Source organism: Liolophura sinensis, chromosome 7, assembly GCF_032854445.1.
Source record: "Liolophura sinensis isolate JHLJ2023 chromosome 7, CUHK_Ljap_v2, whole genome shotgun sequence".
NCBI classification, from domain to species: domain Eukaryota; kingdom Metazoa; phylum Mollusca; class Polyplacophora; order Chitonida; family Chitonidae; genus Liolophura; species Liolophura sinensis.
The window spans coordinates 47,003,584-47,021,624 of NC_088301.1; the positions used below are offsets into that span (position 1 = coordinate 47,003,584).

At 36.8% G+C, this 18,041-nt stretch overlaps 1 protein-coding gene across 1 annotated transcript in view; it reads right to left on the reverse strand.

The window, feature by feature from the left end:
* LOC135469717 (guanine nucleotide-binding protein G(i) subunit alpha) overlaps nt 1–18,041 on the reverse strand; it is a 38,181-nt gene that overhangs the window by 10,872 nt on the left and 9,268 nt on the right. Inside the window, exons 2-4 of the mRNA XM_064748279.1 lie at nt 16,052–16,094; nt 5,421–5,562; nt 2,973–3,130 (exon numbers count right to left, since the gene is read on the reverse strand). Of these exons, the coding sequence (XP_064604349.1) occupies nt 2,973–3,130; nt 5,421–5,562; nt 16,052–16,094 (343 nt within the window). The remainder of the gene's footprint in view (nt 1–2,972; nt 3,131–5,420; nt 5,563–16,051; nt 16,095–18,041) is intronic.

Consider the following 18,041-nt stretch of genomic DNA (forward strand, 5'->3'; position numbering starts at 1 on the left):
GGTCTGGCGGCAACCTGAAGATGGTCATGGGTTTCCCCCGGGCTGTGCCCGGTTTCCCCCCATTATAATGCTGGCTGCCCTTGTATAAGCGAAATATTGTTGAGTACGGTATTAAACAACAATCAAATAAATAAAGAAATAAATAAAAATGAGTGAATGACCCAACATTTTGACCCCTGACTTACTATCAGAAACAGTCCTTAATAGCTTTAAATGCCGTTAAACTCTTATGGCCAATTGTCCAAGGGAAGTATCGCAGTCAGGAATTGGAAAATTAAGAACATTAATCATTGTGGAATTTTTTTTGTGTCTGTGTGTGTGAATTTACCAGAAGTTGCTTGAATTCTTGTGGTTCTTGTTTATAAGGCCACTGAGAATATGGACTCCCACAGATTACTGTTGAAAGTAAAGCCCTGGCCACCATACACTTGTATTACTACAACTGAACAACTTGGGAGATCACCTATGACCTCTCGTCCTAATGGTTGAGGAAGGAGGATAATAGAGGGGACGTAGGCCTGCTAATGCAAAAACATTACTCCTTTTCTTATTATTTTCAGAACTATTCAGAAACCTGAACTTCTCCCTACGGCAAGTATGGCAGCTGTACTTTCCTAAATTCATCTGTATACATGTTGCCATACATAAAGAATCAGAACACAGGCCCTGTTTCCCTACTCCTTCCCACCACCCATTGCAGAAATCATTTACTATGTAACACTAATGCAACGCTTTGCGCCTCATATTTGCTCATGCAAGAATGTTACTCAGCTCTTCTCCCCACCAGTTTGCTTAGTCCAAGAACTGAAAATTTACAACACTATGTCAACATATATATCAACACTCCTTATCACATTTACTTCTGTTTAGTTGCCTGATATTTTACTTAAATATTAAATATTCTAATCTACCACGCAAATTTCGAGGTACATGTACTGAACATGCATTGACTGACATGTAAACAGTACCGGCTTGAAAAAAAATTTTGTCTGCAAGATGAATGGAGTGGGCGTATCAGAAACCCTGGGCAGATGTTTTGTCACTGTAATGGCAAAATAGTGATGTCACAACACTATCATTTTTTCAGCCAAAAATCTTGCATCTAGGACAAAATTCCAACAATTTTTCTTATGTTCAGGTTTGCATATTTTCAACTTTAGCAATCACAGGAACGTTTGTGGATTGCTAGCAAACACACCTTCAGATTCAATCTCTCAACCTGAGAGACAACTACATGTATGACTTCATCAACATTAGAGCATTCAAGACAGCGGTTTAATAGTAGGTTTCCGAACCTCAATGAGGAAGCATTATACATGCCTGTCTACACTCTACATGGATAGCCCTGCCTGGATGAACAGCCTAATTTAACCACAAAAGCTTCTCCAAAACAGCTAGCCCCATCTTCCAGGCTGGTCTTAGTAAACCAATTCCCCAGCATTAACAGCCTTATGCCACAGACAAGCACATGTGCTGCCAGACTGACACCTCACAGCAACAACCTGCTGCCCTGACCTTAGAGCAAAAGGTAAACTTCATAAATCATCAAACCACTACCAGATCTTCCCCCCAAAAATTGCAAACCAGCAGCACTAGACCTTAATAAAAGTAAAATGTACGTACTGTAGTCCATGTCTAATGGATTCTATTAAATTCTATTTAATAGGAAGAATTGCATCTACGACTTTGCAGTAATTGAAAGGTATTGCAACACGCTTAAAAAAGGTGGTTATTTGTTTCTCATAAGGGTAAGTGAGGTGGGTGGAAAAATGAGAGCGTCAAGGCAAATGTTTGCATGATAATATAGCAAAACAATGATGCCATAACGTTATTAGGTGATCAACCACAAATTGTCCATCAAGAAAATATTCCAGTATTTCAGACATTTTACCTAATAAGTGGCTATGACAAAGCCTGCTCATATACCATCACATCATTTGCTGCTGTTGCTTTATTAGAAATTTTACACTGACTTTTTTCTCACATTCAGATATATCTGAGAGCTATTAACAAAGCAATATTCAGTGCTCCCAGCCATACTGTATCTTATCTACCTCTTTCATCAGCATGTGGAAGAAAGGAGCAAGGAGAAGGCAGAAGCAAGGAGAAGGCAGAACCAGGTTATACAATGTTTCACTTTGCCAAAATGCTGGCACCTCTTGATCAGATGATTTATCCAAGAACAGTATACAACTCAGTTTTCTTTCCAGGCACTGTCAATGCATCAAGTTACATACCAGTGCTAGCCCAAATGTACATGAATCTAAATTCTTCAAAGATGAACAATTTTATTACTCTTATGACTAAATACAGCTGGATCATTGTGAATAGCCAAGAAGGATCTTGTGTGCCATGAGAAATTATTTTTTGACTTAATTGGTGTTTTACACCTTATTACAGAATATTCGCTTATACAATGACAATGGCTAGAGAAGAAGCCAACACAGTCACACTAAATCTGAACGGTGGTAAACGCATGCACTAATTCAACACTTTCTTCAAATGACACATTCTTCAAATGACACATTGTCAAAGCTGTATGAATGTGACAACATGGCCTGTGAATCCGAGGTGTACTACCTTCACACTCCTGAAACAATATCTAGCCACACACATTTCACATTATGACTGATTATTTCATATTAAGTCTGAATTTAGGTGTGCAAATCACACTCCTCGTCATCTGCAAGGGGAGTAATTGTCACACACATGCGTAAACAGATTTGCTTGCTCACATGATTTTCAGAGGGTGAGTTAACACACAATTATGCAGGTGTATGTGGTTGAGTAGTTGCACAGTCTTGTTAGTCTTTGTCCAGTTCTCAACTAATGATTAGCTGGCCCGTTTATCACACATTAGACTCTTATTTCTTACAGCCTTGCACAATGCATTAAAGACAAAGTGATGCAAGAGTTAAAACTCCCTGTGAAGAGCTGAGCCCTCATTAGCTAAGAGCACAATAAACACTTACTACTCGGCTGAATCATTAAGCTGATACTCCCGTGCTCGGCTGAAACACTCCTGGACCCCAGAGTCTTTCCACAAGCGCTTCATCACAGCTGCCAGTTCCGGGGACATTTCTCCTTCATCTGCATTACCTGCCAGAGCAAACAGTTGCCGAGCATCCTCCTGCAAATTACAATGTAAACATTTTTGATTGTTATCATTTTACCAGACAACGTGGAATGATAAAGCCTTGTGTTACATAATCTTTCTTAAATTGCAATATTAACAGAAATTCTACACTGTATGAATCGAAGGGAAAATGGGACATCTTGAGCCCTCACCTTTGCCTACTGCTATGACTGAACAAAAGTATAATGTGGTCTTAACACAGTCCATCAACAAAAAGTTATACCAACAGCAGGTTGAAGCCATGGCTAGTTTCATAACAAAAGGGTCATAAACCTAATCTTAATTATGTTTCCATTCCTACTGAACAAGGTACGATTATGAATACATACACACTTCTGTTTAAGTTTCTGGTTTAGAATGTAATTTTATTCAATACCAGGATCAGGATAAAGTAAAAAATCATATTTCTTGACAATAAATTGCATGAGCCCAAATTTCCTTTTAGTGAAGTGCGCACACCTTACATGCATTTCGTGTCCAACATTTCACTGACTGGAGCTGTTCTGGTACCTTCTTTAAGCTAAATGAAGAGTGTCACGAACAGGAATTATATATCCACTTTACAAGAACAGTTATCTTTCACTAACAAACATCTTCCACAATATGTGGAGGTAAAAAACAAAAAAACAAAAAAAACAAAAACGCGCACACACTGCAACCTGCTCTGCTCCTACAAGAAGCACCTGGGAACCATTTTGGTAAACCTACATCAACATGTGGTTGAATTCTCCCTATAATAAAATAAAAAAAATATTGCCAAAAAAAATTGCAGCCGAAGGTCATCGAAAGAAGTAATCAATTCTACGGATGAACAGGGAGACCCTGAAGCACAGGCTTTCTTAACGAGATGAGCACGGGGGTATCTCTGACAATAGCAAAGGCCTGCCCAGATCATCACTATTACGAAAATTGCCAACGTGTCGAGACAAGAAATTTGGGATAAGTCAATTAGCCTCTGCTGTTATCAAGCTGGTGTAATTGCCACAGCATAGTTCTCCATCGTGCAGCCTTGTCACAAGATCTTACAGGGAGTGCCTTCTGCGTTAAGTCTGTCACAAAATAGAAGGCTGCTAAGGGTAAGCCCGATAAACAATAATCAGGGAACAATTTACTAGCTTGGTCCTGCATGCTCTCCAAGTACCATGACAGTCACAAATGGACATGTGTTTTGGTTAGACTCCCATTTCTCAGAATCAACAGACTATAGTTGTTCTTAATCTGAACAAAAAACAAATAAGCCTCACTGTCAACAACCAACAAAAAAAATTTGGCCCCAGAAGTTTTGTGAGATATACCAGTGTGTGTGTGTGTATATATATATATATATATATATATATATATATATATATATATATATACACACACACACACACACACACACATATATATATATATATATATGAATCCTCCTTTTAGCCCACAGTACTCCTAACTAGATTGCTCAAAGTGAACTCAAAGCCTTTGGCAAATAACCGACTAACTTTTCCCACATGTGGTGGAGAAACATTCACCTGCACAGAGCTTTCATCACTAAACTTCCTACCTGCACAGTGAATAAATCCAACCATCTGCTTATTATTGGTGAGAATTCACTGGGTACTGGCAAACTATCCCTGGCTACTGGTGAACTTTCACTGGTTACCAGTGAGATTTCATTTCATGTATTCATTGGAAATTGATGAGCTTTCATTAGTGATTTATTTATGTTGTTGTTGTTTCACCAAGTACTTAAGAATATTACTAATACTTCTAAGACGGTGGCCAGCATTATGGTGGGAAAAAATCAAGTGTGTGTGTTTTCACTGCCTACTGGTGAACTGTTATTGGCGCGTGTTCACCGAAGTAGTCAACAAAGTAGTAACCATTTATTGGCTACTGGTGAGCTTTCACTGAGAACCACAGATCTTTCACTCGCAAATATTAATTGGCTACATGTTCACTACTAGTGAACTTTCGCTGGTTATGGACAACTTTGAGTTGTGAACATTTATCGGCTGCTGGCAAACTTGTGGAAGCAAGCACTGACCACAGCCAAGCATCAAGTACACATGCACTGGGGAACAGGTGAGGTTGGCAATCATAAAACAGATACTCAGTTGTTTGTATTAACATTCATCAAAAAAAGTTCTGGCATCAAAAGTATCATTTTAAGGCCTTTACATGATTCTGAAAGTGCATTTTAACATACCAAGCTGTAGGTATTACAGTATTTATAACAATCACTTCACACTCCTGGCAATCAGCCGGTGCTCATGACACCTGAATGTACACACAGAATACATACCGCTCTGTCAGGGTGCCCAAAATCGATGTGAAGCTGTCCCATGGCCCTGATAATGGCAATCATGCTTTGAACAGCATTGCTGTACACCACAGGTTTATACTGCAAACATTCTTCTTGTGAGTAACCCTTTTCATGGATAATTCTGAAATGATTCACAAACATCACTTTAGTTATGTAGCTAACACAAAATACATTTGTAATCACAAGGCAGAATAGCATCAAAACTGTTTTACACTTTACTGGTTTCCTACTCATCTCTGCTATAGTTCTTAATGCAATTTACTTTTTTTTTCTATTTCATACACTAAATATGATGTTGCATTAAACATCATATTTCAATGTCAATGTAGCTGATTTTAATAACAATAAAACTGTCGATAACCTCTGAACTTATGTTTCATGCACATTCATCTGTAGGTATTCGTACATGGATATGGATGGGGAGGGTTTGTGGCACAGGTGACCAATTTTCAGTTACACATGTACCAACACAACTTCAGAACATCTACACTGCAACCATCCAAGCTACCACTTCCCAGTGAACAATTCTGCAGCCAAGCTACATGTGCTTTGAGTTGGACTTGAGCTCACATTCATATTCTCATTGATGAAGAGTTTTATGATGGTACAAGACAACTGCCATCCAGATCACTGAGTGAGTGAGAGCCCTTTACTTGTATTAAGCTAGTTAACGTATAAATATGGTAATTTTAAACTACCTAAAATTTTGCTCATGACTATATTGCAAAAGTGGCGCTTTCTGAGAGTTCTTGAAAGGTACTCTGGGGTTGTTTGGAAGGTAGGACAATATCCTACTGGGAAAATTCAAGCTTTAGCAGCAAAAGTAGTACTTTATGACACTTATCTGCCTCAAAAATACAATTCTGAAGTGAACTTTTAAGTAGTTCACTGTATATTACCCTTCCATACATCCTGTAGTCTATCGTTTATATACGGTATAAGCTAACATGGAAGCAGTCAATACACAGACGCATGGATGTCGCCTATATAATTTAATCATATTAATAAAGAATTTAGGCAGCCAGTGTAGACAGTGACTTCATTCTGAAGGGGTTCCCTTGATAAAACAACCCACAGTATGAACAGTTATCTGGTCTGAATTGAGCTTAATACCATGGGTTATTGATAGACTGAAGAGAGTGACATGTTATCCTACTAAACTAAACAAGGGGGTACTCTATCTTGTACATGTATATGTATTCTATCTAAGCGGAGAGTGAACAGTCTGATTAGTCACCGTAGGGTGTGAGCACAGTGGTATGTTCATGTGCATGTTTGTGATTTATCAACCCCCAACCCTCAACCTGTAATACACTTAACAGTGCACCATGACTTGTATGCTTCCTGTTGTGCTATAGACATACATACACACCCACACAGGCAGGCCATGCAACACTGTTTACATATTCTCACATGATTACAACAGGGGATGAATTAACTCACTGCACACATGCAGTTGAAATAAAGCCGTCATAGATATACACAAAAGCGTGCTGATTTCAGGAGTAGGGGTATTAAGAAATGCCTTATAAATTACTATAGGTGTCCCATGTTTAAGAGTGTAAGACAAAACACTGAAGTACATACGTGAGTGAGTGATTGATTGATTTACTAAGCCACACAAATAAAATTTACTAAATTCCTTTAGATTAAATACAACACTGTTCAGCATAAACATCTTCAACATTTTAATAGGAAATACATCTGTAAACACAGTTTACATGAACATGTATTGTCAATCCCGGCCTATTACTCACTCATAGGCTGCCAAACGTCTGATTCATACATGTATGCATACATACATACTGTATACTGCTACTATCTTACTATTCTTGGCTTAACATGTACATGAAGGTTAGCCCTAATGTCTACAAAGTGTGAAATACAACACTGACATAAAAACAATATACTGACTGATCCAGGTATAGTGACAATGCTGTGAATGAGAGTATACACTGAGGCTGCAGGCCTGCAGGGACATAGCCAAGTAGGCCTTTTCCCTTGTGTCCTGGTTTAACCTTGAACTTCATATTACCTCATCACATGATGGCAGATTTATATACATACATATACACATATGCAAGATACTGTTCAGTTGTTCTGTTCTGACAGACCCGTCCAGAGGAGCCAGATGTTGGAACAGAAATAAATTTTCAAAAACATTTAAAAATAATTGTTTTAATATCCATCATTACATTCAGGATCTACCCATAATTAAATTACATATGATTTATTAACTGGGAACATGCCCTGTTCTTGCACAGGTTGAACTGCATAAAGTTCACCAAGTGTCTTAATTATACTGAATTATATTCAACCTAAAAAACATGACATGATATTAGAAAAGCCCTGTTTCACAGCTTCTCAAAAGCCAACAGTGTAGTACATAGTATCCACATAACATACATGTAAAGTACATGTAAACAGCATGTATGGCAATGTTATGAAATTCAGTCACAAGCCATCAGCATTTCACTTCAGTTTAGAGTGGGTATATGTCTACCTATATGATAGGCTGGTCTCGGAGTAGCCTCTGAAGTCAGCATGCTCCACAGGGGTGTGAGAGGGAAGGAAGAAGATAACAGGTGTAACTTGATAGCATTCAGTTGCAATAAATTCTACATGGATAAGGCTTGTATGCAGGAACCCAATGTATTCTAGACCAGATGTACACTGTACATATGTAGATAATGTGCATGCTGTAATATACCATCAGCTTCAAACATGTATCTTATAAACATCTTATCTTTTAGTATATTCAGAGGTACCATTATAATGTATGGTGCATTTAGTCAGTTTTGAAATCATCCTTCTGTACAGGTGACATGTGTGTGAGATTCTGTACATGACGATGTTCATGTTCTTACACCTTTGGCAAAATGCGTTACTATCCATATGCAAATAATCATTCAAATAAAATATTAACCAAATTGAAAGATGGGCAATTTTTATGGGTAAACCTTGCTGGACACAGAACCACAACAACATCCATGATTTTTATGAAAGCTTTAGTGTTGAGAAAACATTACCTACGTTGACAAAAAACTTCAATTTGTCAACATACTTGTACAGAGCAGCCAAAAAGACAAAAGAGTATGGAAACACAGTGACTAATAGTACATGCTGAGATATGAAGTTACGCGACCCAATCTGAAATCACAGACCAATACGTTGACTACAGACAGGTATTTGCTACAGTTCTGTAGTTGAAGATCCCATAGAGATCCAGTTCTCAAATTCCAAACACAAACAAAACCATAACATGCCAGCACATACACAAACAAAAGTCTAGCTGGTAGCGTCATTAATCTCTCGACTCATCAGCGAGATGACAGGTGAGCCAATAACCTCCTGCAGCTAATTCAAATAGCCTTAACACTCCACAGTATGGATGTCAAGAGCCCATAATTTACCATTTATTCTTCAGTTCACCTACATATTCTGACAACAGGTATACACAACCCCTACATGCATGTCCACTGAGGCTACCTATATATTACTGTTTTGGTCCATTTTTAAATTAAGACTTCAAAGGATTAGGTTCTAAGGACAAATAAAATCGTGGATAAAATAATTATTCACTTGAGAAAATTTGGTTAATAAAAAGGGTAACAAAATATTTTATGTACTTTGGTGCTAAACAAAGCTAAAAACAACCTTTTTTTACCTCTTTAGTTTTCACCTGCAGGAGTTCTCACATTGTCTTGCCTATATCTGCGTGAACTTGCGACACCCGAAATTCTGGCAAGGTCACAGAGGCAGATAAGAATAATACTGTTCTCAAATAAATTTGATCCAAAAAAAAAAAATATTCCCTTTCCTGTCAGAATGATCCTAGTTGAATTCATCGGTTTATCAATAATATGTCAGGATATGTAAGGTAAAACGAACAAGTGTACAGGTCCCTATGTTATAAATTCAAGTTCCATGCACACATACATGTGCATGAGTATTCAAAGAGTCTGGCCATAACAAATGCCATGAACACTCATGAACAGAAGTTGCTGATTCCATCGTGTTACACAGTTACGGTAAATCATCTAAAATTTCCTCCATGACAAAGCTGTGTGGTCATTTTTCCTCACTTTTAAGTCATCTCTTCAGGTTTATTTGGATAGTAGAATGATATCCTGCTGGGAAAATGCTTAGTGTAGTTGACAATGTTTTGGATTCAAATCACAGGTGACATGAAAAAAATGTTAAGGACTGACTGACTGACCAATGGACAGTTACCGTATATGACCTTGAAATCTGCAAAGTGCATTTTAAGGGGCAAATAAATGTCACAAAATATTATTTTTGGTCTTGAAACTTATCATCCCATGTTCCATGCAATCTTCAAAAAACCGTTCTGAAGTCAAGAGAATTCTCACAATCTGGAAAAAATGAGGAAGTTAGTCATGGAGGAAAGTTATGGTACTTACAGAGCTGCCTGTGACAGTGGAAATGTTGCTCTGTGTGATATTCAAACAGAACTGCTTTACACAGTTCACCAGCACTAATAGAAGAAAATGGTGCAAAATTATCTCCACAATTGAATGTGACATTTTTGTTTACATCACACTTAAAAGTATTCCATTTATATGAGCGCATGTAAATACATGGGTAGAGGAAACAAGAGGTGCCTTTTTAAACCATTACCCTTAACCTAGTATGTTTAACAGAAACAAGCCATACTAGTCAAACGCAAATCAATAAAAAAACAGCCAAAGCTGGGAAATGTATCTTCAATGTACAACAAACAAACACATATTATATATACTGGGGTGTAGACATTCATCTAACAGAGTATGTACAGTATGTTCATTCAGTTAGTATCACAATGTCTAATAGTTGAAAAGCCATTGTGTGTTTTGAAAAACTTATAGGGACAGAGGACCAAGGATATTAAGCATGTTAAGTGGTTGCCTGGAAGGTCAAGTGGCTAATCTATGCCACATGGTGCTGAGTGACATGTGGGACAGTTGTTCGACCTTCTGGTCATGCAGGCACATGTAGCGAAGAGCGGAGGGACACCCTTTCCACAGCAGCCACCAATTTCACTACAAAAACAACCCGCAATTTACAGCAGGCTGCATTTCCTAAGCTACATATAATGTGCAATTGTTCAACCCTTTTTGCTTGTTTACCAAGTGTTTATGCAAGCATATTCTGAGGGCGTTTATCTGTGTTGGATGATAAAATTATACTTTGTCTGAACTCCCTGAAATTGGTCAACCTGAGTGACTAAAAGATACTTGTATCCAATATCAAACCCAAAAGGTGCATGAATAACACAGAAAGTTGCTCTTTTATATGCTAAGAGGTTGAGGGTACATGCATGCATTTTGTACTAAGTCACTAGCCAGGTTTCACATCTTCCAAACATACTAGAAATGTGGGCTTACACAACCACTCACTGCATACGCATTTCCAATTTGACATTCAGTGCATTGGGACCACATAATATAATTTTTTTCCCCTTCTTTTTCTTCACAAAACAATTAAGCCAAATAAGAATTCATTGGAGATGTATTTCCTTGACTTTGCTTTACACAAATCCTTACTTTCCAGGCAAAAATTTTCTTAACCACTTCACTGAATTCATAGATGAGTCTGTCAACAAATCAGAAATTCTTTCCAGTGGGATATATTGTTGTCCAGTTCCACTGAAGTTGTACAGTACAATCTTACATTGCTTCACTACACACCCACTTTATACATGTGCTCCAAGCACTAATCAAAATGGTGACCTTGAGCTGTTTTCTGCAATGAAAATAATTATAACAAACCCTTCCCTGTTCTGTTAGTGCAAGTCAGTAACAATAATGCTTTGTGTGTTTCACACATACAGACTTTATTATATATAATACATGCATACAAACAGGCAGAAGTATATACAAATGAGCAGACCTGGCTATGCATTCATAACATCGCTACATGCTAAGATTCAACTTATGCACCTTGTTTATATGGAGTAAGATAACCCTTATGTAATTGGCAGTCTGGAGACTTTGAAGATTCAACACACAAAAGTAAACTGTAATTCGACACCATGACGAGTCTCAATAACATGGAAGTTAATGCAAATCTCGACTTTATGGAAGCATAAAACTCTTTTGTACGCTTTGTTAAGTACACTTATATGTATGCTGTTTATGTTTAATTGTTCTTTTGTCTAACGAACCACACTATAATTTTCAATTAAGACACAGTCAGAATAACATCCAAAAATGATCAATCTACTTGTATATCTTCCCATATAATATTTCACCTCATCTTCTGTTCAGCTGACATAAAAGTATATGTAAAGTCCAACACTGTGCTTCAACAAATCCCCTTTGTTTTTATACTCTGGTAAGGAGCTGTTTTACATTAGTTGCAATGAAGAAAACAGTGGCAAAAAAGCTATACGTTTGATTTGTATTGTAATCCAAAAAATACATATTTTGAGCTTTTGATGCACTACACCAATATTTTGTGTTATATATTAATATTCAAAGTCACTGGTACATGTTAAGTATGACAAGAAGATACTTTTTGCTCAGAGATTCAACAGACAACCCCTTATAGCAGTTGGTAAATACATGTACAACCTCCATCTTGTATGTAGCACATAGTTCAGGACACGGTTCAAGAGTGATCACATTGGTACTTGTTTTGGTGTTAGGTTAAGATGTGTTAGTAAGCAACAGCTGGAACCCTTTAGCCTTGGTAAAAAGGTTAGACTATGCCTGGGGCCCCGACTCCTAAGCTTAGCCTTCTGTCCCTGCTGCCAGATAATTAAGTTATCCACAAGACCAGTGACAGCTTTCCATACCCTCAACAAATCTAGCACAGACACAGAATGGTTCCTCGTATAGTATACAGTATTCTACCACATAGCTGCGCTAGTGGGAGTACATAGAGGTTGCCATAGAAATCTAGGACCTTGCTAGATTTCACTGCTCTGGTTATCAATATGTTGGAGTTCTCTAGGCAAATGGAACTAGAAGTAACCATTCACCAAGGAGCCTTGACCTCAAGTCCGTCTTCCCAAGAGAACTACAAGTGAACAGAGTTGATTTTCTGCATGACACAGATAATTACATGTATTGGATAGCAGTCAATTCATCTAGTTAATTAATCAGGATCACTGAAAAGCGGGTACATGGGATATGAAATAGCAACAATAATTATACACAAGAACATGGCACAGTCAGATCTACAGCAAAGAGACAATGTTTGAAACGAGATTGTTTTTACTATTTTAACTAATGCTAACTTATTTTTTCAAGTGACACATTTTGCTGAATTCTTATCGATTCATCCTAATAAGGTCACATCAGAATTTTTTTGTGAATTAATATTGACATGAAATGTATCATTTGAACTTGCATGACATACTGATGTTTCACATACTTGTATCCAACTCAAGATGAAATAGAGTTCATTTCATATTTATATGGGAAACAGAACAGATTTATCTACTGAGGCCGAGGACTGTATACTGTTCGCAATATCAGGCAATGTCTAGAGAAAACATACTGGGTTCTGAACGCCAATGTAATCTAACAACTGTACCAATATACAGTCTGTCCTGGGTAACAGTCACAGTATCCCCTAGTTTACAAGGGGATCTTCTGCTCTATCTTCTGCTTATACGGCTTACTGTAGACCCCAGACTGATGGTTACAAGAGGGATGTGGATTCTACATTATGTCATATCATACATAACATGGATATCAGATCAAATTTTTTATAATGTAACAAATTAAAGACCATGCACAGAAATGCCAATTATGACCTAAATAGGCCTAATTTTAATTTCATAAGAAACCAAGAGGTCAACCTATCCTGCCAGAGTGATTCCATCTCTCATCAATCATGCCAAATAGGGCGGGCTTGGGATGGTGGTACATGTATGTCAGAGAGTGATCAAGGGAGCTTGACCAAATTTAAGCTACACTCTACACCTTATATACCTTGGTTTAATAGTTAGGTTGTTGTTGTTCTGAACTATTTTAAGGCCTAATACCAGATTTAGCTTTGAGCTAAATCCTCAATTTCATACTTAGCTCCAAAATAATTGTGTACAGTCAGTATATAAAATGTGAACTAAATCTTCTATTTTTATACTCTGATACTGGGACTACTGCACTCGCGTCTGAATTTGGCTAAAATCGTAAATATGCAACGACTTTATATCAGTATTAGCTGCACTGGTCTTGTACATTTATCTGAGTTAAATATACACAAGAAAAGCAATTTTATCGCATTGCTTACTGTTTGAATAACAAATATGGAATTAAATATGAGCCATATTCACAAATCGCACGTAGTACATGCATCAATGCCTGTGTTGCAAAGAAACATGCCTTCATTCAACCTGCAGTATTGTGAGTCAAAAGGCAACATTTATCAAAGGTGTTCTTGCATAATCAACACAGGGTGTTAACAAAGCAACCATGTATAATGTACAACCCTGTGAGGAAGTACTTAAGCCATTGTGACACTGCAGGTTTCATAGAAGACGGGAGTCTGTCTGCATGGTGATGTAATTGTGTTTTGATAAAGGGCAAATGCAACTAAGAGGTCTGCAGGCCAGATCTACATGAGGATGTATGTGTGGTATGTAAAATCTGAAATGCCCGGATGAATATTTCACAACATTTCTGCAGGCAGCATAACTGTGATGAGTGTTGGGCCACACACTACACTGCGGCATTCCGGCTTTATCCTCTACACGTACAGGTACAAAAACACAACATACACAAGAAATATTCCAGCACCATTTTCAGCTGTACTATATCAAACAACATAAAGTTAAAGCTCACTTCCAATGCTCATAAGAGCAAATTCACAAACATAATAAAGCTTATTCCATCATTTTTTTTAACAAACTGGCTGTATATACACATAAAAATGTATGTAAGTTCACTGCAAACTAGATCACATTTACATATAAAGACCACTGTTTTCTTAAACTCAGAATGTGAAATATCTGGAGTAAAAAATAATTGCTTTGGTTGGAAATTATAAAACCTGCATACAACTAGTTAATGATAAATTTTCTTAAAAGGCAAAAGTTGCCAAACTGAACAGTTACAAACTGAAATGTTCAGGTCAACTTGAGCTGCTTTTGTTTCTTGTCAACGATCTGGAGAAATCTTTTTTTCTTATTCGGCGAGTACATATTAAAAAAATAAAATCGAAATCACTGTGGCTTTTGTCCATGTGAGCCATAAAGTGTAAGGCAGTCTATGTTATCTTGGCAGACTGTTTTTCCTTAAAAACATTATGATGCACAAGCAGTCACCAATGTGAGCAAAGAACATATGCCAAAACAAGCATATTCCACAGTGCCCTGGAAAGGCAATACATAGCTCAACGAAATCTTGAAACAGCAATTTAACCTAACCTCGGGCAAGTTCACTACAAACCTCCCACGAATAATGTCTTATGAAAATACATTAGAATAAAGATCACATGGTCCGAAGTGAGTAAAGCATATTATTTTCCCCAAAGACAATATTCGCAAGCAGTATCTGCACAAGGTCAGTGACCGCTCCCGTCAATGATGTTCTTCACCTGAAGTCACAAGCATGGATAGTATTCACTGAGACGATGGTGGAAACTTACTTGCAACCGAATATTTCTGTACATGCATTAAAAGCAAAGAGCAGTGGATCTGCATTTTTATTTTCTTCACCAATGAGGTGAAACAAAAATCGCCACACTTGCAATTAGAGTGCTATATTTACTTGCCACAGCATCTGTCAACCAAAGTGAGGCAGTGAGCATATTTTTATCGAGCCCTAGAAATGAAAATCTATGCAACAATGTGGTAAACACAACACATTAGGTGAAGGTGCCTTTTCCCACACATTATGTGGCTGATCACATCAGAAATCAGCTCTTATTAAGTTAATGCGCAGAAGCATCTCTGAAAATTTCTGTTTCATTTTTGACATTTTGTAGAAGTTTCAGCATGGATCAGTGTATTTGGCTTGGAAAATGTGTGACATAGCTACACCAATGAAATTTTAGGCGTGATATCACCCTTCCACGCCTTCAAACTCTTGGGGCACATGTGCTAATTACACACACCTGACAGAGTCAAGCGCCTGGAGAAGTGTGCAGAATACAAGAAACATATAATGAACTGAACATAGCCTTAAGTTTGGAGAGTATATATATACCTGTTACACATTTGTGGAAAAATGTCCTCAAACTGGATGGCAAACTAATATCACAGCCCTGCTACCTTACATATCTTCTTTCAATGTCTGTATAGTTATAACCATGTCTCACAATATATTTATTTCTCTATTTGATTGGTTATATGCCATAGTCAAAAAGTTTTCACTTAGAGGCGTATAACAGCAGCCAGATACTGGTGGTCAGGTGTGAGAAACAACATTACCCAGAGTTAAACAACACCCATTACAAGTAGACAACCTTCCTGACTTTCGTTAAAAAGCCTCATTCAAACAAGCAAGAGCTGAATTTGATCCTTCGACTTCATAGGTCAGCTCACAGAATACACTTCTTTAGTTACTGAATGAACGCGCAAGGGTAATCACGCCATACATGTTTTTCATCCACAAATCACATGCAACAACAACACCAAAAAAAAAAAATTTACTTACTTCATTTGTTTAACAATTGTACTTTTCCCAGATTCTCCAGCACCTAAAACACACCAATACAAGGAAAGTTAGAGAACATGAAACATACTACACATGAATAACAATTTAGTAAAATGAACTATTCAAAATGGAATAAAGCAATTACTAATAATGTGTACATGTCCATTTGCACAAAATTAAATATAGTACCAAAATTTGGTGTGATCAAGTTGTAACATATTCTAGTCAAACTTGATTATAGCATGTCAACTGATAAAAACAGAAAGGTGAAAAAACAAACAAAAAAAAAAAATCAAAAAACATCTAACTTGATCAACATCTGACTGTAAATCACAAATTATACCAAAGATAATTATGTACTACATTATGTCATGGAAAGGTATGTGCAAATGGTTAATGTTTCACATACAACCTTTCTCCATTGGTGATACAACACAGTATGCAGTTATAACTGGTGTTACATCAATATTAGGAGTTCAGGAGCCTCAGTAGCTAAACGGTATAAGGTTGCCCTATAGAGCAGGATGTGGTTGAATTTTAAGACAGTCGCTAAGACACACCAGGTGGAGGTTCAAACCCCGACCTGGACAAGGAATTTGTGGTTTCCCATACTTTCACTGTGCTGTGGGACATTGGTGACAAAAAAGCATCATGTAGCTGTTTATGCCGATCAGTGTTTGGTTTATGGTTTACTCCAGGCCCTCCTGTTTCATCCGTAACTCAGACTGCCATTGTACAAGTGAAACATTCTTTAATACAGCAATCACATAAATAAACAAATAAATAATATTTGCACCATAAGACCTAACCAATATGGTCTTCTGTTAAATTCAAATCCATTTTAACTTAGCTGCAGCCTTGTGTCAGTAATGTTGAAACAAATTTATAATATACTAAAATATGCATACACCTATACACCCATTTGGATTCTCAACATTTTTTCTACATGCTCACCTATCTAAAATGATCTGTGCTATTGTTTTACTGAACACCATGATTCATTTCAAATGTATGAATTATAAGCTACATCAACATATACATGCATATACACTTTGTAAACAATGACACTGATGAAATCAACTTTATATATATATACAGATGTATACAACAATTGCCAACAATATGTTTGGTGAAAAGCGCCGTTATTACAGGTCAATTTCAATTCAAATTTTACGAGTAAATAAAGATCTTGACAAAGAATATAAAGCACTTTTAATTGCATTTCACATCTGCTTTACCAAATCTCAATTTTTTGTAAACAATGACACTGATGAAATCAACTTTATATATACATATAGATGTATACAACAATTGCCAACAATATGAAGTTTGGTGAAAAGCGCCATTATTACAGGTCAATTTCAATTCAAATTTTACAAGTAAATAAAGATCTTGACAAAGAATATATAGCACTTTTAATTGCATTTCACATCTGCTTTACCAAATCTCAATTTTCTATATTATATTAAGATTCTGTAAAGCACTGCCTATTCTGGTGTCTCCATCTGTATAATTGAAGAATGAATTACTTTTGGCTTAACGCCAGTTTATTTAAAGAGGCCATAACAGAGATTTCTGGCGAAAAAATAGAGCAGCCCAAAACCATTCAAATTTTTATTTTAAAATATCCCAAAAAATTAACTTTCACAAAATATCCGCTTCATCCATGCTCATATTACAGTTCCAAAGTTTGTAAAATTCTATAATATTTCCAAACTCTGCAATTATTTTAAAATTGTCAGAAGTACAGGAGGTACTCCTATTTACTGAAAGGTAATAATTTGAGATATTCTTTGCAAAAATGTTAAATTTGATTTCATGAATGAATGAGTATTTTTTGCCAAAAATCTCTTGTATAGCTTCTTTAGCCTTAAGTATCACTTCTGTAAAATGCTATACTTTTGTTATACAACATCAATATCTTATATTAGTAGCCTGGGGATAATGTACAGTTGAACTGACTAGTGATTGGTATGAAGTGCATGAAAGG